This window comes from Bos javanicus, chromosome 1 (assembly GCF_032452875.1).
Source record: "Bos javanicus breed banteng chromosome 1, ARS-OSU_banteng_1.0, whole genome shotgun sequence".
In the NCBI taxonomy this organism is placed as follows: domain Eukaryota; kingdom Metazoa; phylum Chordata; class Mammalia; order Artiodactyla; family Bovidae; genus Bos; species Bos javanicus.
Genome location: NC_083868.1, coordinates 139,276,825 through 139,303,038, shown reverse-complemented (window position 1 = coordinate 139,303,038; position 26,214 = coordinate 139,276,825). Strand labels below are relative to the sequence as shown.

Here is a 26,214-nt window from a genome sequence, read left to right as displayed (position 1 = left end):
GAATTATAAACCTTTTCTTCTAGCCTCAATGAGATCTGTCAAAACGCGTGCAGAAAGACTATATCCTTAGTAGAGAAATGAGGATCTAGCCCAGGAGACTTTCATGGATTAGTGATCCCAGGATGGGCCTGGGGGTGGGTACCTGGCCACCCAACTGTGGACTGTGTCACCCGCCATTTATGCCTGCAGCTCATAAAATCACACTGGGCATGCGGCTTCCCAGGGGCCCGAGACCCCACAGCTTCCTTGTGCTGCTGTAATTGCCTCCACTGATGAGGACGAGGTCAGGGCTCATCCCCTGCGGCTGAAATAAACCGTGAGGTGACCGGATGGTAGACACTGGTGTTGGCCATAAGCACGGCTGTCTCGCCCGTTCTGCATCGTCTCCCAGAGCTGGGGCAGCCTGGGGCTGAGTGAGTCTGAGATGAACCCGAAACCCACTCTGGTGATACCTGACTGAAGCAACACAGTTCTTGGTCCCTTCATAGCATGATCAGCAGAAATAATAATGAGCTTACTTATCACAGCATCAGGGAGTACAAGGATACACACATGATTTTTTAAAATTCGTGCTACATGAAAGCAACCTAGAAGTCCATTGACAGAGGATGCGATAGAGAAGGTGTGGTACACACATATAATGAGTATTCAGCCATAAAAAGGGAAGAAACTGGGTCATCTGCAGTGATGCAGATGGACCTAGAGTCTGCCATACAGCATGAAGTTAGGAGGAGAAAAACAAATACCACATATTAACACATATATACAGAATCCAGAAAAACGGTACCGGTGAACCTCTCCACAGGGCAGAACAGAGACACATGTGCAGAGAGTGGACCGGTGAACACAGCAGGGAAGGAGAGGGTGGGACAGACTGCAAGAGCAGCAGTGACGCGCACACCAGCACATGTAAAACAGCCAGTGGGAAGCTGCTGTGAAGCGCAGGGAGCTCAGCTCGGTGCTCTGCGATGACGTAGACGGCGGCTGCGACAGACGGGTGAGAGGGAGGCTCAAGGAGGAGGGGATATATGTCTACATATAGCTGACTCATGCTGTTGTACAGCAGAAACTAACACAACATCATAAAACAATTATACCTCAATTCAAATAAATACTTTAAAAACAAAACAAAAACTCACGCTAGTATTTGGCTTTACAGGGCTGAGTCCCACTTAGTCATCCGTGCAAGCTCCCACCACAGATCAGTCGTAGCAAAAAGTGGCCATAAGGAACGAAGTCACACAAGCGCTTGCAAAAATTTTAATTAGAAAAAAGTGATTTAAAAAATACGTAGCAGAATTGTACTTGATGGGGCAAACAAGCAGTCACTCAAAGTAATTTAATCAGGGGTCCTAGCTTGTTTTTTAACTTTCTTCCATTCTACAGAGCATAAAAATTATATGCTTTAAAAAATACCCTTCATTGGAAATACTTTATAAAACACACAGTTTAAGCATAAAACAATGCATTATGGGTTCATGAATACATTTATAAAACAGAGCAATGAAACATTCGCTTCAAATACGTAGACAATATCTGAAGGTTTGCCCAACAAATGACTTGAAACAGAGGAAGAAAAGAGCACTGTCAATTAGTGTTACTCTCCCAGTACTACTGCATGAAATTAAAACACAGATTTTCAAATTCTAGTAGTGGTATTAAAATTAAGCTACTTGGTAATCGGGATTAAAAATAGCTCCAACTCTTTAAAGCACTTATGTTACTAGAAAAGTCTGACTTTCCAGTTGGCAAGATGACCTTTAAAACATGTCACGAGTGCCGATCACAAGTAACAACATGTAGCCCATAAGGTCACACATTTCTCGTCCCAAATCTGGTGCCATGGTGGCCAGTGCACATGTGTGAGACTGACCTTCACGGCCCATGACAAGTATAGAAAATCGTGATTCTTCTAAGAATCTCAACATGAAGTCCAAGAACAAACATGTTCAACAACAACTAATCTGTGGCTTGTGTTTCTTTAAAAAAAAAAAAGGATAAGTCAGACTTGCAACCTCCTAAGTGAAAATTTGTTCTTGAAAGTGCTGTAGTCAAATTCATCTTCGTTTTCAGCTGAAAGGGTGAAGGACAATAGCCACGACTTTGTTACAGACTAAAATCCAACAGGTAATTCCAACACCACCTAAAAACAAAGAAATTCAACATGAGAACATGCAGGAATGCCGCCCACATTTCCTGCCCCTGCTGCCTTTGACTTCTGGCAAACGGAGTACGCCAGTCCTCTCTGAGTCATGCTGGGCTAGGTCTAAGTTTGTGTTCTGTGGGTTCAAACTGATCATGCTTTCTACCGATTCACGGACCTGCAGGAATTACTCAGAACAATAAACAATGATTTGAATTTCTCTTTCCTGCCTGAGCTGTGCATCATTATTTATGACTGACTGTATTATTTATTATTTACGTACTGACTGACATTATTATTAACTGACTGTAGGACCTCCCTCTCAGACCACTTGTCTTTCCCTCCTCACAAAAGCATTACAAACATGGAGCAATGTTTCCCCGGGCTTTCCCTGCCCCACTGATGCTGAGAGACAGGACGGCAGGCCACAAGATGCCTGGAAGGGTGGCCTCTTAGCTCCTCGGCTCAGAGCCACTGAGAACCACCAGCCGTGCCCTCCTGGTTGAATCCAGAAAGGGGGAAGAGGAGGGGAAGGAAGGGGGTTGGCTAAGCTGATGTAGTAATTCACCTCCAGTGTGACCACAAATCACAGCCAGAGACTGGCCAAGCAGCACGTGTCCTACAGCATCCACTCCACAGCAACTACCCGGGACTGAAACAAACGTCCTTTAGCAGGGAAAGTAATAAATGATAACACACCTAACTGAAGAACAGCTACTCCAAGTCCTTCATAAAGAAACCCCGTAAGCTGCCCTCTCAGCATAGCCAGCAGCATTTCAGTCTGCTAATGTGAAGAAACTTAATGATATGGGAGAGTGAATGTCACTCAGTCGTGTCCAACCCTTTGTGACCCCATGGACTATACAGTCCACGGAATTCTCCAGGCCAGAATACTGGAGTGGATGGCCATTCCCTTCTCCAGGAGATCTTCCCAACCCAGGGATCAAACCCAGGTCTCCCGCATTGCAGGCAGATTCTTTACTGTCTGAGCCACTAGGGAAGCCCAATGTGGGAAAAGGCTTAAATAATAGGAAGGGTAAAAATTATATGTGCCAGATAACTTTTACTGTATAAAAATATATAGCAAAGAAGACTGGAAAAAATACACCACACTGTTAAGAGGGATATCCAAGTCTTTAAAAAAATTTTTTCTGATATTTCTACTCATTCTACAAACACATGCACTAATTTTTCTTTTTTCTGGCCATGCCAGGCAGCATGAAGGATCTTAGTTTCCCAGCCAGGGATTGAACCTGAGCCCCATGCAGTGGAAGCACAAATTCCTAATCACTGGACTGCCAGAGAATTCCCAGGACATGGACTGATTTAACATCTGAACAAAATCCTTTCAAAAGTGAAAGAATGGCCAACAGCAGGAAATGCTGCTGAGGGACTAAGCATAGTATGAATTCAAAAGGAGCCACTGAATCTGGGAATTAGAAGTGGTGTTTCAAAACACAGGTATCAGACCATGATGTTGGCCTTGGACTGCAGAGGCAGGCTTGGGCTGAATTATAGCTCTGCTAGTTCACAGTTCGGTCATGCGGGACTAGTTAAGTAAATTCTCCTGGTGTTGGCTTCTTCGCTGCAAGCCTCGTGGGAGGGGCGGACACAAGCACTATTCACCCCAGGCGGCAGGGGGAGGTCATCTGACTGCACAGCCCCACATCAGCCTTAGCCACACTCCCCTACCACGCTTGCCAGAACCCTCTCACCTGCGACTCTCGTAGGAAATGCTACCAGGCGGTCCAGGGGAGTTATCCACTTGCTTGGCACCACAGCCACAGGGACAGAGTAATACTTCCAGATGAGCGAGACCATCAGGGCGGCCTGTGGAGATACGGCTGGTGAACGGAGACACCCTGCCCGTCACACAACCCACCACCACGGAAAACAAGGAAACAGGAAGACAAACAGGAAACTCTCCCAATCAGTGACCTCACTCCCAGCCAATCCAGTTCTCACCATCCACACACACGATTAAATTAGCTGATACATTATCCAAGGTCTCCACAGTGTAAGTGTTCCCTTCCCATTAAGCAACTCCTCTGAGTAGCCAGCTTATGCTAAATACACCTCGTTTGTGACAAAACTGATGTCTCTCGGACCCTTGAGAAAACTAGCTGCTCCTCCCATCCTCAACCCAAGCGCAGCAGCAGCCCTCTGTGATGTTCAACGGCTCCTCTTTTCCCAGCAGCGTTCTGTCAGCTGTCTTCCGTCCTCTTCATGGTCTTGAAGATGCCACCCAGGTGACCAGACCTAAGAGCGCGGCTCTCGCAACTCCTGTCCCTGTGAAACCTCTCTTGTAGCAAAGTGACTGCCCCAGGATCAAAGTCCTCACACACCCAGACCACCGGGACTGTGGGGGCAGGGCTCCCAGCACTGACACTCGGAGATCACTGAAAGCAGCTTCTAGCCTCCGGTGCAACCCATCCACAACCTCAGGGTGGAAGGAGAGGAGCAGGGGCGAGAAATGAAACAAGGAAAAACCCACCGGATGAGAAAGTTGGGAAGAAGTGGTGCTGGACGTGGGTGAGAATAAGGCGTCCCCTGACGGAGAGACAGCTACTCGTCATCTACACGGGGACAAGCGACCGCCACATCACTGACCACCTTAGAAAATATAATGTCTAAATAAGTATCAACTACAAACAAAAGGGTTTCCCTGGGTGGCTCAGATGGTAAAGAATCTGCCAGTCAAGGCAGGAGATGCAAGTCTGATCCCTCAGTCAGAAGATCCCCTGGAGAAGGAAATGGCTACCCACTCCAGTGTTCTTGCCTGGAAAATTCCACGGACAGAGGAGTCTGGTGGGCTCCAGTCAGGGGGTCTCAAAAGACTTGGCACTAAACACGACTTGGCGACTAAACAACAGAAGCAACAGACAATAAATGCTGGAGAGGACGTAGAGAAAAAGGAACTCTACTGCACTGTTGGTGCAAATGTAAACTGGTATAGCCACTATGGAGAACAGTATGGAGACTAGGAATAAAACCACCCTGTGACTCAGCAATCCCACTGCTGGGCATATACCTGGAGAAACCACAGTTCAAACACACACACACTCCAATGTTCACTGCAGTACTATTTACAGTAGCCAGGACATGGAAGCAACTTAGATGTCGATCAACAGATGAATGGATGAAGAAGCTGTGATACATACACACCATGAAATATTATTCAGCCATAAAAAGGAACGAAGTTGAGTCAGTTGTAGTGAGGTGGATGAACCCAGAACCTGTTATACAAAGTAAGTCAGAAAGAGAAAAATAAATAAATATCAAATATTAACGCATGTATGTAGAATCTAGAAAAACAGTACTGATGAACCTATCACAGAGAAGAAAAAAAAGATTCAGAGAAAGGACTGGTGGACACAGCAGGGGAAGAAGAGGGTGGAAAAGAGAGAGCAGCACTGACACGCATAGACCATCATGTGTAAAACAGATAGCCAGTGAGAAGCTGCTGTGCAGCACAGGGAGCCCAGCGAGGCACTGTGATGACTTAAAGGGCGGAATGGAGGCAGAAGGCAGGCTCCAAAGGAAGAAGATATGTGTATATAATTATGACTGATTTGCAGATGTATGGCAGAGACCACCACAACATTGTAAAGTAATTATCCGCCAACAAAAAAATAAATAAAAGCAAATAGGAAGATGAAAAAATAATAATATGCTCTCTGACTTGACCCCCCGGCTCCCAAAACTGCAACATGGAAGAACTCCAGAGAAGCTCAGGTGCTAAAAAAATTCCAACGTTTAACAATTCTTAAAGAGAAAAGCTCGGTCACGTCTGACTACAGATACCATGACCTATAGCCCTCCAGGCTCCCCTGTCCATGGAATTCTCCAGACAAGCATACTGGAGGGGGTAGCCAGGAGAAATATCAACAACCTCAGATATGCAGATGACACCACTCTAATGGCAGAAAGCAAAGAGGAACTAAAGAGCTTCTTGATGAGGATAAAAGAGGAGAGTGAAAAAGCTAGCTTGAAACTCAACATTCAAAAAACTAAGATCATGGCATCTTGTCTCATCACTTCATGGCAAATACATGCAGAAAAAGTGGAAAGAGTGACAGATTTTATTTTCTTGGGCTCTAAAATCACTGTGGACGGTGACTGCAGCCATGAAATTAAAAGATGCTTGCTAAAAAAAAAAGAAAAGCTAAGACAAACCTAGACAACATACTAAAAAGCAGAGGCATCACTTTGCTGACAATGGTCTGTATAATGAAAGCTATGGTTTCCCAGCAGTCAGGTACAGATGTGAAAGCTGGACCATAAAGAAGGTGGAGGGCTGAAGAACTGATGTTTTGTAATTGTAGTGCTGGAGAAGACTCTTGAGAGTCCTTGGATAGCAAGATCAAACCACCAGTCAGCGTTAAAGGAAAACAACCCTGAATATTCACCAGAAGGACTGAGGCTAAAGCTGAAACTCCAATACCTGGGTCACCTGATGTGAAGACCTGACTCACTGGAAAAGACCCTGGTGCTGGAAAAGACTGAAGGCAGGAGGAGAACGGAAGAGGGTAAGACGGGTGGATGGCATCACTGACTCAATGGACATGAGTCTGAGCAAACTCTGGAACATAGTAAAGGACAGTGAAGCCTGGCATGCTGCAGTCATGGGGTTGCAAAGAGTCAGACACAACTTAGTGACTGAACAACAACAAAGAGAAAAGCTGAAAGAGACTAAGAGGAAGAAAGGCCAGTGTTCAGAGTCACACACCAGCAGGAGCAGCCGGCAGCTGGAAGCGGGAAAGCCTGAATTCCCAGGCCTGGATTCTGGGTCACTCGGTTTTGGAGGACTTCAATGGCCTCAGGTGACACAACGGGACACTTACTTGCAATATGTAGAAGGCAACACTTATAACCCATTTTATCTTGGCCAACTGAGCTGTCCGTGCTTTCACTGAAAGGAAAAACAAATGCTATCAGTCCTTAAAAAAAAAAAAGAAAATATTCAAGAACACAGAAATGTTTTTTCCTCTCATTAAATATTTTCTAACTATGTATACAACATTTGCTCACCATGCTTAGAAAATATAAAATGGAATTTCTTAAAAATCACTCACTATGCCATTATTTAAAATACAATCACAGATTATGAGACCTGAAGCTTTAATTTTAAAAACTCTTAAAACTATTCATCTAAATCAGAGATTCATTTCACAACGCACTTAACCAACAGAACTACACTTTCTTTCCAGACTTCCCAGCCCACAAAGAACACTAATCCACAGTCTAGTTTGTCTCAGGCCTGGGGAAGCTCCCTCGGTGTGTTTTATGAGCCACGCACACTCTTGGCACACAGGCTGACCTCCTCTCCATCCCATGAGAGAGTTAGGAACAGTGGCTGAGTAAGACCTGATCCCCACCCTGAAGTCAACACTCAGATAAGGAGACTCCCGGGCAATTTTTAGAGAGTGTTCACAAAAGCCCTTGAAAATTCACTGTAAGATTTTCCTGGGCTTCTCTCAGAAAAGTGTTGAATTTGAGAATATCAGCCTACAGAGAATGAAGAAAATCTAAGAGGATGTTAAAGCTTTCTGTGTGGGTTTTTTTGTTTTGTTTTTTCAGTTAAAAAAAAATTTTTTTTGGCCACACCTCAAGGCTTGCGTGATCTTAGTTTCTGGACCAGGGATGGAACCTGGGCCCCCAGCAGTGAAAGTGCAGAGTCCTAACCACTGGACCACCAGGGAATTCCCAGGTGTCTGTGTTTAGAAAGCAAAGGTTCACCAGCACACTAAGGAGAAAGTAAGAATTATTGTCAGGTCTCTTCCAGACAACTTAAAACTCTCCATCAACATCAGAACATTGAAGCTCAAAGGGTGTACGCTATGCCAGCTTCATATAAAGGCTTCTCTGTGAATTAGCTCTTACAAAGCTTTCCAGGCTACAGCTGAGCACAGTACCATGAGTTTTGAGTTTATCCGTCATCTTGTTGATCTTCCTCTCCAGCCTGGCATATCTGGCGAACTCATCCATCATGTTGACAGTGGAGAGCTCCTGCTTCATGCCCTGGATCTCGGCTCGCATCTGGGACTCCTGCTCTGCGTCCTTCTGCAGCACCCGGGACATCTGGGAGAGGAAACAGCGGGGTCGGGGCCTTGTCCCCCACCTCCTCCATCCTATCAGCTTGCTGCCTCCTGCCCCTGGGTGAGCTGCCCTTTACCTCCACAGCCTGGCTTCGCTGCACGTGCTGGGCATGCTGCCCACAATCACCGCACAGATAAAGACTCCTTGCAGGCGAGTCCCCTGTCAACTATGCCTTTCCTTCAGCTGCTATAGCACAAATGTACGTAGCCTTCATTTTTACTGTAAAACTGTGATTATAGAGTGAACACTGATTCCACCCCCAGAGCTGCACTCAGGTGGCAAGGATCCCACATCCTCTTCCCGCCCTTAAGAATTCAATTCTGTCCTCAATTAGGGCAGAGCAGGAGTGGGTGCTGGGTGTCAGGGATGAAGTGGTGGCTGGTGAAGACAGCGCTCCTACAGAGGAGCTGCCTGGCATGAGAGTCAGAGCCCCAGCAGGTGAGGGGGGCATACATAAGCATACACGACAGGAAGAAGGAACCCAGCCTATCATGGTGTCAGAGCCCCAAGAGAGAGATGGGAAGGTGCTGGAGACGGAGGACCATTTACAAAGCACTGAGCTAGTCAAGTAAACCTACTAAGGATTATGGTAGCAGCGTTCTCATCGTTAGAAAAGGGAGTGAGAAATAAAAATCCGTGGAGAACTAGAATGAGTCCTGCAGGGGTAGATTAAAATTGGAGACACATGACTTTCCAGACACACAGAGGAAATAACAGACATAAATGTTTGCAAAGGATATGCCTGCACAGCCAGGGCCCCCATGGGAAGCAGCTGGCCCAGGCGCCCTCCCCAAGGTGTTCCTAGTGCCCAGATAGTGGAGGGGACCCACTCTCGCCACCCCTGACGCCCTTCCCAGGCACCACCCCACAACACACACACACACACCTGCCAGGAACGCCAGTGGCCCAGACTCCAGATGGCAGTGGCTGCCAGGTGGTGCCAAACCGACGAGGACGAGTGAGGGTCCCGGGAGAGTAAGGGGAGAGAGAGGTGACCACTCTCACAGGGGCACACAGAGGTCCACGGGCAACCTTGTAGGGCACTAAGAATCCCTCGGGATTGGCCCGGAGTGATGCGTGCACATCCCCAAATCCATGCCCACAGCACCTGATGGGATGTAATGAAACACAGCACCCTTCATGTGACAAACCCGCCAACATCGGACAGAGACGTCCGCAGATTGCCATCGTGCAACACCACTGCCCTGCGAGCCTCGGGAACGTCAGCCACACAAGTCAGGGAAGGACCAAGACTCCTTCCAGACTAGAGAGGCCTGACAAGTATGCGCTACAGACGACGCTGACTAAGGTCCTTCTGCTCGGAAGGACCTCGTCAGGACAGAGAACCCTGAATGGGACAGGAGGATCGTACCTAACGTTTGGACTGTGGACGAGGCCGCTGTTTATACGCTGAAGCCTCATGGAAAGAGAAAGAGGGTGTTCAGGGTCACAACTTACTTTCAAATGGCTCAGGAAACAAAACCAGTTCTTTCTACTGAACTTTTCTGCACATCTGTGTTTGTTTCAAATTTTAAAACATATAAACATATTTCAGTGTACTGGTACATAGCAGGTGCACAATAACTGAGTCTGTTCCTCTAGCACCGATGCCCGCTGCCCGGCACACAGTGTGGTGACTCTTCAGTTCCAGGTGCGCAGACGCGCCCCTCCCCTCAACGCCGCACCAGGGCCGCTTTCCGGCACCCGAGCAATGAGGCCCTTCGGTCGCCAGAGGGCGCCTGCGCCGCAGCACACCGTGTTTACCACTGCGAAGCCTCCTGCAGGCCTTGAGCCTGCAGCCAGAGCTCCGCTCTGCTCGTCTCGTCCACTCTGCCCTGGACTGACCACTGCCCTACACTCTAACTAAAGGACATACACTCCAGCCAGATCCACCCTAGAGAAGAACACAGGAATGTGCCCAACTAGCTCTAAAAACCACAGAATCATCTTAAGAGGAAGGAGTTCATAGATGCTGCTTAAACTTTGTAAACCAAGAAACTGCTGGGTGGGGAAAAGGACTTTCAGAGGTCACAGAGATATTCTTTATCTTGATTGTTGTGGCAGTTATCCTACTGATTCACCACTTTAGGACAAACAAGGGGGAAAAGAGGAAGCAGTGACAGATTTCATTTTCTTGGGCTCCAAAATCACTGCAGATGGTGACTGCAGCCATGAAATTAAGACGCTTGCCCCTTGGAAGGAAAGCTATGACAAACCCAGACAAGCACATTAAAAAGTAGAGACATCAGTTTGCCAACAAAGGTCCTTATAGTCAAGCTATGGCTTTTCCAGTAGTCATGTATGGATGTGAGAGCTGGACCATAAAGAAGGCCGAACGCCAAAGAATTGATGCTTTTGAACTGTGGTGTTGGAGAAGACTCTTGAGAGTCCCTTGGACTGCAATCCTAAAGGAAATCAACTTTGAATATTCATTGGAAGGACTGATGCTGACGCTGAAGCTCCAATACTTTGGGCACCTGATGCGAAGAGCCAACTCACTGGAAAAGACTGATGAGACTGAGGGCAGGGGAAGGAAGCAACACAGGATGAGATGGTTGGATGACATCATCGACTCAATGGACATGAGTTTGAGCCAACTCCAGGAGATGGTGAAGGACAGAGAAGCCTGGTGTGCTGCAGTTCATGGGGCTGAAAACAGTCAGACACAACTTAGCGACTGAACGACAACAACTGGCTTGAGATTAGACAGCCTATACAGCAGTAGGATGCAGCAAAAGGGATGACCCGGGTCCAAGGACAAACCCAGTATCTTTCACCTGAATGACAAACAGCCATCTAATAAGGCACAAGCCTCATGCATGTGCAGACTGCAGCAATAATTTCTTATGAGAATGTGGAAGCTACAGGGCTTAGGTTTCCTGTAAGCTTGGGGAAGGAGCTGGAGATGATGATAGGTCTTATTTATAGCTGTTATTTTTGTGTTTGTTTAGTCGCTAAGTTGTGTCCTACTCTTTTTCAACCTCATGGACTGTAGCCCGCCAGGCTTCTCTATCTATGGGATTTCCCAGGCAAGAACACTGGAGTGGGTTGCCATTTCCATCTCCAGGGGACCTTCCTGATTCAGGGATTAAACTCACATCTCCTGAAAGACAAACCCAATCAAAAACTGGGGGAAAGACCTAAACAGACATTTCTCCAAAGACGACATACAGATGGCTAACAAACACATGAAAAGATGCTCAACAACGCTCATTATTAGAGAGATCCAAGTCAAAACTACAATGAGATATCACCTCACACGGGTCAGAATGGCCATCATCAAAAAGTCTACAAACAATAAATGCTGGAGAGGGTGTGGAGAAAAGGGAGCACTCTTGCACTGTTGGTGGGAATGCAAATTGATACAGCCACTATGGAAGACTGTACGGAGATTCCTTTAAAAACTAGGAATAAAACCACCATATGACCCAGCAATCCCACTCCTAGGCATATACCCTGAGGAAACCAAAACTGAAGGAGATACATGTATCCCATTGTTCATTGAAGCACTATTTACAATAGCTAGAACATAGAAGCCACCTAGATGTCCATTGACAGATGAATGGATAAAGAAGTTGTGGTACATATACACCATGGACTATTACTCAGACATAAAAAGGAAAGCATTTGAGTCAGTTCTAATGAGGTGGATGAACCCAGAGCCTATTATACGGAGTGAAGTAAGTCAGAAAGAGAAAGAGAAACATTGTATACTAATGCATATATAGAATCTAGAAAAATGGTACTGAAGAATTTATTTGCAGGACAGCAATGAAGAAACAGATATAGAGAACAGACTTATGGGGAGAGGGGAGGAGAGGGTGAGATGTATGGAGAGAGTAACATGGAAACTTACATTATCATATGTAAAATAGTCAATGGGAATTTGCTGTTTTATCTCAGAAAACTCAAACAGGGGCTTTGTATCAACTTAGAGGGGTGGGATGGGAAGGGAGATGGAAGGGAGGTTCAAAAGGGAGGGGATATATACATATACCTATGACTGATTCATGTTGAGGTTTGACAGAAAACAACAAAATTCTGTAAAGCAATTATCCTTCAATTAAAAAATAAATTAATTTTAAAAAATGACTCACATCTCCTGCATTGCAGGTGGATTCCTTACCACTGAGCCACCTGGGAAGCCCAGGAACAATTCACTGAGGAATACAAAACCAACAGCCTCTTTGAACAACTGAGATTAGTTCTGTATGTGGTTCTAAGATGAGGTTTGATCCCTGGGTGGGGAAGATCCCCTGGAGGAGGGCATGGCAATCCTCTCCAGTATTCTTGCCTGGAGAATCCCATGGACAGAGGAGCCTAGCAGGCTACAGTCCATAGGGTTGCACAGAGTCAAACACAACTGAAGTGACTAAGCAGCAGCAGCCAACATGAAGCGGAGAGAGATGGGGGTACGTCGGGAGAATCTAGGTGATTCTATAGGTGTGCCAGGCAACACACAAAATGAGAGAAAAACCTGCAAGTCATATATTTAATAAGGAGTTAATATCCAGACTATATAAAAAACTTCTAGTGTGTTAGTCTATCAGTTGTGTCCAACTCTTTGTGACCCCATGGACTGTAGCTCGCCAGGCTCCTCTGTCCATGTAATTCTCCAGGCAAGAATACCAGAGTAGGTAGCCATTTCTTTCTCCAGGGGCTCTTCCTGACCCAAGGATCAAACCCGAGACTCCTGCTTTGCAGGCAGATTCTTTACCGTCTGAGTGAAGAACTGAAGTGTTAGTCACTCAGTCATGCCTGACTCTTCGCAACCCCATGGACTGTAGGACCCCACCAGGCTCCTCTGTCCATGGGATTTTCCAGGCAAGAATACTGGACTGGGTAGCCATTTCCTTCTCCAGGGGATCTTCCTGACCCAGGGATTGAACCCGGGTCTCCTGCACCGCAGGCAGAGTCTTTACTAGCTGAACTAGGAGGGAAGCCCTGTCTGACTCAACTATGAAAACACAGCCCCTTACTCTGGAGGTGCACCCGCAGAGGGCACCCTTCTCTCAGGGACAGCTCCTGAAGCCCCATGGAAAAATGGCCCACAGGGAATTCTGATGGTCCAGCAGTTAGACCATCTAACTCACTACCTCTAACTGAGAGGGCTGAGGGTCCAGGTTCAGTCCCTAGTCAGGGAACCAAAATCCCACAAGCCATGTGGCATGGCCAGAAAAAAGGCCACAGATCAGAATAGACATTTTCCATATACTGATAGCCAATAAACACATGAGATGGTATTCAACATCACTGATCATTAGGAAAATGAAGATAAGCCACTCAGCATCCATTAGGATGGCTATTATCCAAAAAGAAAAAAATAATAACCTAAAAATAACAAGTGATGGAGAATGTGGAGAAATTGAAATGATGAGAATTTAAATGATGTGGCTGCTGTGGAAAACAGTATGGCAGTTTCTCAAAAAAAATAAAAATAGAATTACTGTATGATCCAGCAATTCTACTTCTGGATATTTACCCAAGAGAAGTGAAAGCAGATTCAAACAAACACTTATAATACCAACGTTCCAGCATTACTCACAATAGCCAAAAGGTGGAAACAACCCCAATGTCCATCAAAAGATGAGTAAAAATCAAAATGCAGTATATACGTAAGTGCATACTCGGTCGCTCTGTCGTGTCCAACTCTTTTCGACCCCATGGACTATAGCCTACCAGGCTTCTCTGTCCATGGAACTTTCCATGAAGGGATACTGAAGTGGGTTGCCATTTCCTACTCCAAATACAATGGAATATTATTTGGCCTTAAAAAAGAAGGAAATCCTAACACAGGCTACAATAGGGATGAACCCTAAAGACATTATGCTAAGTGAAGAAATAAGCCAGAGAGAAAAGGACATGAAATATAAGACAGAAAAATATGATTTCACTTATACGAGGTGCCTAGAAGAGTCAAATTCAGAGAGACAAAAGAGTAAACTGGTGGTTGCCAGGCGCTGGGGAAAGCAGCATGGGGCTAACTCCCCCTGTTCAGTGGGGAGAGAGTCTCTGTTTGGAAGCTGCAGATGTTCTGGAGATGGATGGTGGTGACAGCTGCACGACGATGTGAACAGACTCAATGCCACTGAACTATGTACCTAAAAATAGTTAATGTGGTCAATTTCATGCTGTGTATATTTTACCACAATTTTAAAAAAAAGAAAAGAAAAGAAACGTGGGCAAGGGCCTGCTCTTCAAGGGTATTTTATGCAATGCTAAGTACTTGGGACATCATCTTAAAGACAAGGCAGCATCAGGAAAAATTCTGAATGGGGGATGGGATTAAGACAGAATTCCCCATGCCTCAGGGCAAGGTGGTGGTAGTGGTAAAGAACCCACCTGCCAAAGCAGGCGACATAAGAGATGCGGGTTCGTTCCCTGGGTCAGGAAGATTCCCTGGAGGAGGAAATGGCTACCACCACTCCAGTATTCTTGCCTGGAGAATCCCATGGACAGAGGAGCTTGGTGGGCTATAGTCCATGGGGTCACAAAAAGACTAGCACACACTTGGGTGGTAAGGTCCTAGAATAGAGTTTTACATAAAACAGGCACTCGGTGGATACCAGTTGTTGTTCAGTCGCTCAGTCGTGACCGATTCTTTCTGACCCCAAGGACTGCAGCATGCCAGCCTTCCCTGTCCTTCACTATCTCTTGGAGCTTGCTCAAACTCATGTCCATCGAATCGGTGATGCCATCCAACCATCTCATCCTCTGTCGCCCCCTTCTCCTCCAGCCCTCAATCTTTCCCAGCATCAGGGTCTCTTCCAGGGTAGAGTAAAAGAAAAAGAAGTAGAAATCTTGTCTATCTTTAAACACCCGACCATCACCGCCGCCGCAGATTTATATCTGGAGAGAATAGCAGAACTGAGTTCCCAGGATCCTGCTACAGTGTGGTGCTCCCCACCTTTGAAGTCTGGGTCTGAGTCAGACAGCTCCTCAGAACTACTGTGGGCATACAGAGGGCGCCCTTCCCCGGGGAACAGCTCCCTACGTCTCCCAAACACATCTCCCATCAAATGTGCCACCCAACCCCATCCATATTCACGCTCCAGAAGGGCAGACCTTGGAGGATCACAAACCAAAGATCAAATCTCCAGCCATCAGTCACCAGCTGGATGACTTAGTACAACTACTAGACTCTGGGCCAGACACCTCCTCCTGGAGGTGTAGGAAGATGGGATGACAGTGACAGCAGTCCTGGCGACTGAACACGAGGAACTGTACTCATGATGGGCAAAACGCCCCGCAAAGTGCTCCGAGGTGGCCGTGGCTCCTCTGGGTACAGGAAACAACACGAAGAGCACTGAGATTCTCTGTCTATGCTGTCTCCAACCCCTCCCGCCCCACGAATGGGAGCCCCCGCACCCTGAGACCCATCCCTTGGGACCTGGCACAATAGACACTACACCCAAGGCGGGATCTCCCGGAGCCCCGGCTGCCGAGCACTGGCCCTCAGCACCCGAAGGCTGCTCTCCGCCCCCAGGGGCCAGAGGATAACAGAAATGAGGGGGGAGGCCGGCAGAAAGGCACTGGGCACTCCAGGCTTAAGACTGCTGCCACGTGAAAATGTGGCCAAGTGTGGGTAGGTTATTATGTTTTGTTTTTTCTCACCGAGAATCCAGAAATCCAGATTTAGGGGTAAAGCTTTGTACCCAAACGCTAGCACACTCAAAAACATCTTAGAACACAGAACAGCCCAACCGAGACGCCTCAGCAGGCCGAATCCGGCCCTCAGGCGGCCAGCTGGAGACCCCTATGTCTACCGCAGGTTGGCCGAGGACCAAAGCTGCGACCCCATCGGTCCCTGGAGGGCCAGGTAGCCACTTACGAAAAAGGAGAAGGACGGGAGGAGGATCCTGAGCACATTGCACCCAAACACGAAGCTGAGCACCAGCAGCCACGCCCAGCGGTCGGCCTCGGCAGCGCTCATCTCGGAAGCTAGCGGCGTCGCCGGGTCAGCTAAAGCAGCTCCATGGGGACCACGCCGACGGCCGCGCGTGCGCATTGAGAACTGCGACCCGCAGAGGGGCGCCGCCGCGCCTGCGCACTGAGCCGCGCTTCGGGAGGCGGGGCCATCTTTTCTTCTAATTTCTTGGCATTCCTGGCTTCCGTAGCCCTCTTCCTCCGGTTCCTTCATCTCTGCGGAACCTATTTTCCAAATTCGGCCTCCACCGTGACTTTAGTTTTGTTTTATCAGCAAACTACCTGTGTTATTATGTAATTAATACTTTCTTTAAATTGACTCAGCTTTATTCCTAAGCAACTGTATTTTTAAAGACACAGTCCCGTAAATAGTGACCGTCATTACAGTAGCAAGGAAACGTAAAAACGTTTTGCAAGTAGAGTTCAGTAAGTAGTCTTTACATTTCAAAACTAAGTGAAGTGAAGTCGCTCAGTCATGTCCGACTCTTTGCGACCCCATGGACTGTAGCCTACTACGCTCCTCCGTCCATGGGATTTTCCAGGCAAGAGTACTGAAGTGAGTTGCCATTTCCTTCTCCAGAGGATCTTCCTGATCCAGAGATCGAACCCAGGTCTTCCACACTGTAGGCAGACGCTTTACCGAATGAGCCACCAGGGAAGTCCATAAATCTAAGTAATTTACAAAACTGCATACCTGAAAAATAAGTAGTATCGTAAAAGGCCATGGTTACATTCAACCTATAAAAAAGGGCGTCCCAGGTGGCGCTGGTGGTAAAGAACCCGCCTGACAATGCAGGAGACAAGAGACGCAGGGTTCCATCCTCGCATGGCAACCCACTCCAGTATTCTTGCCTGGAGAATCCCGTGGACAGAGGAGCCTGGCAGGCTACAATCCATGGGGTCGCAGAGAGTCAGACAGGACTGAAGCGACTGCGCACAAACCCACATGTAGATGAAGATGACGCTTTTGCAGTAAAAGGATCCTAATCCCATTTATGTGTAGTAGATAAAGCAAAAGATGATTAGCTGTCTCTTCTGCCTGGCTGGAGTCTGAGAACTAATTTCCAATCCAAATGAATGGAGGAGCTGTGGTTCTACAAATTTCTGGTTAAAGAAGACATGTGAGATGTGACTGTTCAATAGAGACAGTGAATTATTTTCATGGAAAGGTGGCTAAGCTTACCAAAACACAGGCTTGGAGCCTGCTTCTTCTCCATAGCCTTACCCTGAAGCCAGACCAGCCAAGGCTGCACCCTGGCTACCTCTATCCACTAAAAGTTTAGAACTGGATGCAGCAACAACCTTGTGAAAAGTGAAGGCAGGTCCTCCTGTGTCCATTTCCCGGAAACCAGTCTCCACTTTCAGGAGGAAGAGGACAGTATTGCCTGCTCCCCAGGATTTGGTTTAAAAAAAAAAAAAACCTGGAGTGTGTCCAGTCTAGGATAGTACAACAGTGGTGAGAAAAGACCAGCAGTACCTGGTCTTCAAAGGCAACCCAATTCGAGTAACTCAGCTCTCTCCTATTGCTCTATTTGGGCAGCTCTCAAAAAGCAGAAATATTACTTTGCAGACAAAGAGCCCTATATTCAAAGCTATGGTATTTTCAGTAGTCATGGATGACCATACAGGATGGACCATAGAGGATGGATGACATGAGAGTCTGACCATAAAGAAGTCTGACCATAAAGAAGTCTGACTGGTGAAGAATTGATGCTTTCAAACTGTGGTGCTGGAGAAGACTCTTGAGTCCCCTTGGACAGCAGGGAGATCAACCAGTCAATCCTAAAGGAAATCAACCACGAATATTCATTCTCAGGACTGATGCTGAGGCTGAAGCTCCAATACTTTGGCCACCTGATTCAAAAACTGACTCATCGGAAAACGCCCTGATGCTGGGAAAGATGGATGGCAGGAGGAGAAGGGGATGACAGAGGATGAGATGGTTGGATGGCATCACCAACTCAATGGACATGAGTTTGAGCAATCTCCAGGAGATGAAGGACAGGGAAGCCTGTTGTGCTGCAGTCCATAGGGTCGAAAAGAGACATAACTCAGCTACTGAACAACAAAAAAGCACCAACAGTTGGAGGCTGACAACACTATCCAAGCATCACACTATTTTCAAGTTAAAAAAAAAGAAAGCAGCCATCCCTTAGAAAATAAAGATTGTGATAATGCCACAAATGCATCTCAGTCCAGAGCAAGACTGGAAGAAGATACTATCACCACTGGGGGCTTTGACCAAACCATTTCTTTTTCAAAATTGGACCCTCAAAAAAAAAAGAAAAACTGGAACCTCTGACATAATACAACAATTCCTCTTCATACCACTTCACAGAATGGGGTTCAGTTCAGTGCAGTTCAGTTCAGTCGTTCAGTCGTGTCCAGCTCTTTGCGACCCCATGAATCGCAGCATGCCAGGCCTCCCTCTCCATCACCAACTCCCGGAGTTCACTCAGACTCACGTCCATCGAGTCAGTGACGCCATCCAGCCATCTCATCCTCTGTCATCCCCTTCTCCTCCTGCCCCCAATCCCTCCCAGCATCAGAGCCTTTTCCAATGAGTCAACTCTTCACATGAGGTGGCCAAAGTACTGGAGTTTCAGCTTTAGCATCATTCCCTCCAAAGAAATCGCAGGGCTGATCTCCTTCAGAATGGACTGGTTGGATCTCCTTGCAGTCCAAGGGACTCCCAAGAGTCTTCTCCAACACCACAGTTCAAAAGCATCAATTCTTCAGTGCTCAGCTTTCTTCACAGTCCAACTCTCACATCCATACATGACCACAGGAAAAACCATAGCCTTGACTAGACAGACCTTTGTTGGCAAAGTAATGTCTCTGCTTTTCAATATGCTATCTAGGTTGGTCATAACTTTTCTTCCAAGGAGTAAGCATCTTCTAATTTCATGGCTGCAGTCACCATCTGCAGTGATTTTGGAGCCCAGAAAAATAAAGTCTGACACTGTTTCCACTGTTTCCCCATCTATTTCCTATGAAGTGATGGGACCAGATGCCATGATCTTTGTTTTCTGAATGTTGAGCTTTAAGCCAACTTTTTCACTCTCCTCTTTTACTTTCATCAAGAGGCTTTTTAGTTCCTCTTCACTTTCTGCCATAGGGTGGTGTCATCTGCATATCTGAGGTGATTGATATTTCTCCCGGCAATCTTGATTCCAGCTTGTGCTTCTTCCAGCCCAGCGTTTCTCATGATGTACTCTGCATAGAAGTTAAATAAGCAGGGTGACAATATACAGCCTTGACGTACTCCTTTTCCTATTTGGAACCAGTCTGTTCCATGTCCAGTTCTAACTGTTGCTTCCTGGCCTGCATATAGGTTTCTCAAGAGGCAGGTCAGGTGGTCTGGTATTCCTATCTCTTTCAGAATTTTCCACAGTTTCTTGTGATCCACACAGTTAAAGGCTTTGGCATAGTCAATAAAGCAGAAATAGAAGTTTTTCTGGAACTCTCTTGCTTTTTCCATAATCCAGTAGATGTTGGCAATTTGATCTCTGGTTCCTCTGCCTTTTCTAAAACCAGCTTGAACATCAGGAAGCTCACGGTTCACATATTGCTGGAGCCTGGCTTGGAGAATTTTGAGCATTACTTTACTAGCATGTGAGATGAGTGCAATTGTGCGGTAGTTTGAGCATTCTTTGGCATTGTCTTTCTTTGGGATTGGAATGAAAACTGACCTTTTCCAGTCTTGTGGCCACTGCTGAGTTTTCCAAATTGGCTGGCATATTGAGTGCAGCACTTTCACAGCATCATCTTTCAAGATTTGAAATAGCTCAACTGGAATTCCATCACCTCCACTAGCTTTGTTCATAGTGATGCTTTCTAAGGCCCACTTGACTTCACATTCCAGGATGTCTGGCTCTAGGTCAGTGATCACACTATCGTGATTATCTTGGTCATGAAGATCTTTTTTGTATAGTTCTTCTGTGTATTCCTGCCCTATATCAGTGGCTTTTATGTCAATGTTAAACCACTACTGAGACTGTTGCAGTGAAAAGGAAAAAAGAGGAATGAGTTTTTCTTTCCCTTTCTTGAGAACAGTGAGCAGACCTAAACATTCCTATTTTTTACTTTAACTGTTCCTAATCGGTAGTCTGTAACTAAGTTTGCTTTTCTGCCCCCTGACTCTGCCTGTCTGTAACTAAGTGTCTGTTCTGCCCCTTAAGCCATTTTGCACCTATTCTCCTTTGACTCTGTGCTAATTACAACCTGTAGCTGTTGTTCACCTTTGCAGCACTCTCTTCACAGACCACCCCTTTTCTCTTTTTACAAATCAGAAAGAAGGCCACAGTACAATAAACAAAAGACAATGGATCAAACTACCAGGATACCAGACTGTCAGAGGCTACCAGAGGCCAGCCAATGACTGTTTTTGAAACATTGCAAATGGAAGAATATGAGGCCCTAATACTTTTGCTCCTTATCATCGACCCCTAGCTTTGAGCCTTCATCTTATATCAGTCCCTAGACTCCTCATACAGAGAGGAAACCAACCCTGAATATTCATTGAAAGGACCTGATGCTGAAGCTAAAGCTCCAACACTTTGGTCACCTGATGGGAAGAGATGACTCATTGGAAGACCCAGATGCTGGGAAAGATGGAGGGCAGAAGGAGAACGGGATGACAGAGGATGAGATGGTTGGATGGCATCACTGACTCAATGTCATGAGTTTGAGCAAGCTCCAAGAGATAGTGAAGGACAGGGAAACCCAACCATGCTGCAGTCCATGGGGCCACAAAGAGTTGGACACGGCTTAGTGACTGACGACACCAACACTCCTCATGGAAATGGGGAGGGGGGCACAGTTCTTGAGGCATAAACCTACTGTGTTCCCCTCTCGTCCAGCTGAGGATTAAAGCCACCTTTCTATTTCCTCCAAACTCTCCGTATTTTTTATTTGGCTTTGGTGAGTAGAGAAAGCCGAGATTTTTGCCAGCAACAATTGGAGAAATGAGTTTTCTAATGGAGACCAAATCTTGGTCAGATACTTGGAGGAACTTCAGCAGGAACCAGAGACATGCCCAGAACCGAGTGATTTAGGGTCAGTGACTGAGGGCGGCCCACCTGTGGAGTCTTCTCAAGACAGGCACACCCAGAAGGCAACACTGAACTAACTGCAAGGTGAAAATGAGATAGCTTCAGTTCAGTTCAGTCGCTCAGTCGTGTCCGACTCTTTGTGACCCCATGAATCGCAGCACGCCAGGCCTCCCTGTCCATCACCAACTCCCAGAGTTCACTCAGACTCATGTCCATCGAGTCAGTGATGCCATCCAGCCATCTCATCCTCTGTCGTCCCCTTCTCCTCCTGCCCCCAATCCCTCCCAGCATCAGAGTCTTTTCCAATGACTCAACTCTTCACATGAGGTGGCCAAAGTACTGGAGTTTCAGCTTTAGTATCATTCCTTCCAAAGAAATCCCAGGGCTGATCTCCTTCAGAATGGACTGGTTGGATCTCCTTGCAATCCTAGGGACTCTCAAGAGTCTTCTCCAACACCACAGTTCAAAAGCATCAATTCTTCGGTGCTCAGCTTTCTTCACAGTCCAACTCTCACATCCATACATGACCACAGGAAAAACCATAGCCTTGACTAGACAGACCTTTGTTGGCAAAGTAATGTCTCTGCTTTTCAATATGCTATCTAGGTTGGTCATAACTTTTCTTCCAAGGAGTAAGCGTCTTTTAATTTCATGGCTGCAGTCACCATCTGCAGTGATTTTGGAGCCCAAAAAAATGAAGTCTGACACTGTTTCCACTGTTTCCCCATCTATTTCCCATGAAGTGATGGGACCAGATGCCATGAGCTTCAGGGATTCTCAAATCAGGGAAAACAGAAGCAATAAAGAGAAGAAACAGTTTAGTGGGAACTGAATTCACCTCTTCTTAGCTTTGCCCACTTGGTTGTACTAAATAATGACGATGATCACATACAAGGTTGAACCAAGGAAATGACCCACAGTCTTTCCACTGGGAGCTAGGGGAACATCGATATTCAGAGTAAGTTAAGTAAAATCTGCAGTGTTTGTTTCAGTAATTGACTGGCACAAATGAAGTGCAGGCAGGTACCTCGCTTACACAAATCTTATAGTCATCATCTTGTTCAGTGGCTGTCAGAGGCTTCAACTTGTCTGTATATTGGCAGCCAGTCCTAGGTCCAAGATGGCTAACAATGAATGAATTAGGATCTCTTGAAAAACTGCATTCTATGATAGTTGAATATTCAAGCATTCTTATGTGTGTATGCATGTGCCTGCACATGTGTGTATAAGGAGCTAATTAGAAAGGAAAGTGTAGCAGATTGTAATTTGAGCTGTTGTTTTTTATTAACTGTTGACTCTTAGTTTTTAAAAAGCATTTGTGCAGAATTTTAAAGTGCAAATGTTAAATATCTTTCAAGGCAGAGAGGTTATTGCTAGATAGTGGTTGAACAACATCATGAATGTACTGAATGACAATGGACTGTATACTTTTTTTCCAATTTGTATCAAGAACCATTTCTATTGATACCTAAATTTTTATATTATTTTATCACATAGACCATTACAGCGGGTTAAGTAGAGTTTCCTGTATTATACAGGAGGTCTTATTAGTTAGATACTTTATAAATATTAATACTAATTTGTATATGTCCATCCCAATCTTCTGATTTATCCCTTCCCCTTCCCCCCAGTAACCATAAGCTTATTTTCTACATCTGTAACTCTTTCTGTTTTGTATAAGTTCATTTGTACTTTTTTAGATTCCACATATAAGGAATATCATATGATATTTCTATCTCTCTGTCTGACTTACCTCACTCAATATGACTATCTCTAGAAGGAAATGGCAACCCACTCCAGTGTTCTTGCCTGGAGAATCCCGGTGACGGTGGAGCCTGGTGGGCTACCATCTATGGGTTGCAGAGTCGGACACAACTGAAGCGACTTAGCAGCAGCAGCAGCAGGCCCATCTGTGTTACTATAAATGGCATTATTTCGATATTTTGTTATGGCTGAATAGGACTGCATGCTTTAAAGGCATTAATTCATGTCATGTGAATTTCACCTCTATTTAAGAAAAATATTGCTAGAACCATTCTCTTTGTTATGCTAAGCCATTCTGATGCAAAATTCAGTAGGGTAAAAATTGAACTTCTTACTGTTGTTAGTGCAATAAATCTCATTTAGACCTCGATTTTTCATAGGCTTTTACTGTGTCCAGAAATGCATCTCTAAATAAAACTGTTATGAGCTTTTTCTTCTAAAAAGTTATTTTAAAATAATAGCAGGGACTTCCCTGGTGGCTCCGTGGTTAACAATCTGCCTAAGCATGCAGGGGACTCCAGTTCCATCCCTGGTGAGGGAATTAAGATCCCTCATGGACTTCCCTGGTGGCTCAGACAGTAAAGTGTCTGTCTACAATGCGGGAGACCTGGGTTCAATCCCTGGGTTGGGAAGATTCCCTGGAGAAGGAAATGGCAACCCACTCCAGTACTCTTGCCTAGAAAAATCCCATGGACGGAGGAGCCTGGTGCAGGCTACTGTCCATGGGGTCGAAAAGAGTCGGACATGACTGAGATACTTCACTTACTTATGCTTGAGAGCAACTCAGCCTGAATGCCACAACTAGAGAGCCCCTGCATTGTAAGGAAAGATGAGTGCCACATGCCACAACTAAGACCCAATGCAGCAAAATAAACAAGTAAAAAAAAATTCAAACATAAATATATAAATGGTGTCCAAAAAACCCAGTACCCTTTTTTTTTAATATTCACCTACTTTAACATTTAACATTTTACCCTATGCTTTATCATTTACTTTATATCTTTCAATATACAACTAAGAATATTCCCTTATATAATCACAGTACATTTATCAACTACAGTGAAGTAAACGTTGATCCAGTATTTTATCTAATCTGCCATTTGTGTTCCAGTTTTGTCAGTTAACCAAATAACGTCCTTTGTAACATCTTCCCTCCAGTACAAGAACTGGTGCATGGTCCGACATTATATTTTATTTTTTAAAGAGCCCAAAGGTTATTTATTTGATCATTTTTTGTATTTGATGTACTCCTGTACTCCTTGTTTATGTGGAAGGAGCCCAATTACATGGTAGTGTGAAAATTCTTTGGGACTGCCCTTCTTTGGGGTTAGAATGAAAACTGAACTTTTCCAGTCTTTGGCCTTTGCTGAGTTTTCTAAATTTGCGGCATATTGAGTGGAGCACTTTCACAGCATCATCTTTTAGGATTTGAAATAGCTCAGCTGGAATTCTATCACTTCCTCTAGCTTTGTTCCTAGTAATGCTTCCTAAGCCCCACTTGACTTCACACTCTAGGATGTCTGGCTCTGGATGAGTGGCCACATCATCATGGTTATCCGGGATATTAAGACTTTTTTGTACAGTTCTGTGTATCCTTGCCAAAACTTCTTAAACTATTCTGCTTTCATTAGGTCCTTAACAAAAAGACCTTCAGTCCTTTATCGTGCCCATCTTTGCATGAAATCTTCCCTTGATATTTTCAATTTTCTTGAAGAGATCTCATCTTTCACATTCTATTGGTTGGTTTCCTCTATTGCTTTGCATTGTTCACTAAAGAATGCTTTCTTATCTCTCCTTGTTACTTTCTGGAATTCTGCATTCAGTTTGGTGTATTTTTCCCTTTCTTGTTTTTCACTTTTCTTCTTCTCTCAGCTATTTCTAAAACCTTCTCAACCTCTTTACTTTCCTGTCTATCTTTTCCTTTGGGATGGTTTTGATCACCACCTCCTATATAATGTTACAAAAAAAAATCTGTCCATGTTCTTCAGGCATTCTGTCTACCAGGTCTAATTCCTTGACTCTATTCATCCCCTCCACTGTATAATCATAAGGGATTTGATTTAGGTCATACCTGAAAGGCTTACTGGTTTTCCCTACTTTCTTCAATTTAAGTCTAAAATTTGCAATAAGGAGCTCATGATCTGAGCCACAGTCAGCGCCAGGTCTTGTTTGCTGACTGTATAGAGCTTCTCCATCCTTGACTGCAAATAATCAATCTCATTTTGCTATTGACCATCTGGTGATGACCATGTGTAGAAAGGTTTGTGTTGTTCAAAGAGGGTATTTCCTATATTTCCAGTGTGTTCCCTTGTGTTCTCAAGCGGTACTTTTAAACAAAAGTTTCTTATTCAGCAAAGAATCTACAGATGATGACTGCAGCCATGAAATTAAAAGACCCTGGCTTCTTGGAAGAAAAGCTATGACAAATCTAGACAGCATATTAAAAAGCAGAGGCATCACTTTGCCAACAAAGATCCATATAGACAAAGCTATGGGCTTTCCAGTAGTCATGTACAGATGTGAGAGTTGGACCATGGAGAAGGCTGAGCACTGAAGAACTGATGCTTTCAAGCTGTGGTGCTGGAGAAGACTCTTCAGAGTCCCTTGGACAGCAAGGAGATCAAACCAGTCAATCCAAAAGGAAATCAACCCTGGATATTCATTGAAAGGACTGATGCTGAAGCTGAAGCTCCAATACTCTGGCCACCTGCTAAAAGAGCCAACTTATTAGAAAAAACCCTCATGCTGGGAAAGACTGAGAGTAGAAGTGGGTGACAGAGGATGAAAGTGTTGTATGGCATCATCAACTCAATGGACATGTGTTTGACCAAACTCATAGGGCAGGGAAGCCTGGCTGGCCATGCTGCAGTCCATGGGGTCCCGAAGAATTGGACACGACTCAGCGAGTGAACAACAGCAAGAAAAGAAACTGGGTGATGTGATCTCACCAGTTATGGAATTCCAGCTCTGACCTCCAGCCTGAAGCTCTTTTCCACCTCGGAAAGGTGTTTAGGTCAGCCAGTGTTTAAAAAAAATAAAACAAACAGGCAGGAGCTGGGTGGATGTGCTTTCCCTTCTGCACAGGAGGGGATCGGTGGTCCAGGTGGGGTCTGAGAGAGGGTGAGCATCCTGGGCCTGGTGTGGGTGTGTGTGTGGGGGGGAGACTCAGAAACCCACTAAGCTCCTGAGACGAACTGCCAGCACTCTTGGTCCCTCAATGCACGACTT

General features: G+C 45.5%; 1 protein-coding gene across 3 annotated transcripts; it reads right to left on the bottom strand.

The window, feature by feature from the left end:
• Positions 1 to 1,244: 1,244 nt before the first annotated feature.
• GET1 (guided entry of tail-anchored proteins factor 1) lies at positions 1,245 to 16,265 on the bottom strand. Of its 3 annotated transcripts, none has more exons than XM_061421906.1 (5): positions 16,074 to 16,263; positions 8,059 to 8,224; positions 6,988 to 7,083; positions 3,859 to 3,973; positions 1,245 to 2,143 (listed from the first exon to the last, which is right to left on the bottom strand). In XM_061421906.1, exons 1-5 carry the CDS (start codon positions 16,248 to 16,250, stop codon positions 2,107 to 2,109), a joined length of 591 nt encoding a protein of 196 aa, XP_061277890.1. In that variant the 5' UTR covers positions 16,251 to 16,263; the 3' UTR covers positions 1,245 to 2,106. The 3 variants fall into 3 exon arrangements, with proteins under 3 accessions (XP_061277890.1, XP_061277881.1, XP_061277899.1); XM_061421897.1 differs by having other exon boundaries at positions 6,988 to 7,055; positions 16,074 to 16,261; XM_061421915.1 differs by lacking the exon at positions 3,859 to 3,973 and having other exon boundaries at positions 16,074 to 16,265.
• Between the last annotated feature and the right edge of the window lie 9,949 nt (positions 16,266 to 26,214).

Excerpts from the sequence above, each read along its gene's own strand:
- GET1 (XM_061421897.1), bottom strand. The coding sequence starts at position 16,250 with ATGCGCACGCGCGGCCGTCGGCGTGGTCCCCATGGAGCTGCTTTAGCT. Across the intron at positions 7,056-8,058 it reads GGATAAACTCAAAACTCATG|TGAAAGCACGGACAGCTCAG; the intron begins GTACTGTGCTCA and ends TTTTCCTTTCAG. Across the intron at positions 2,144-3,858 it reads ATTTCCTACGAGAGTCGCAG|GTGGTGTTGGAATTACCTGT; the intron begins GTGAGAGGGTTC and ends CTTTGTTTTTAG.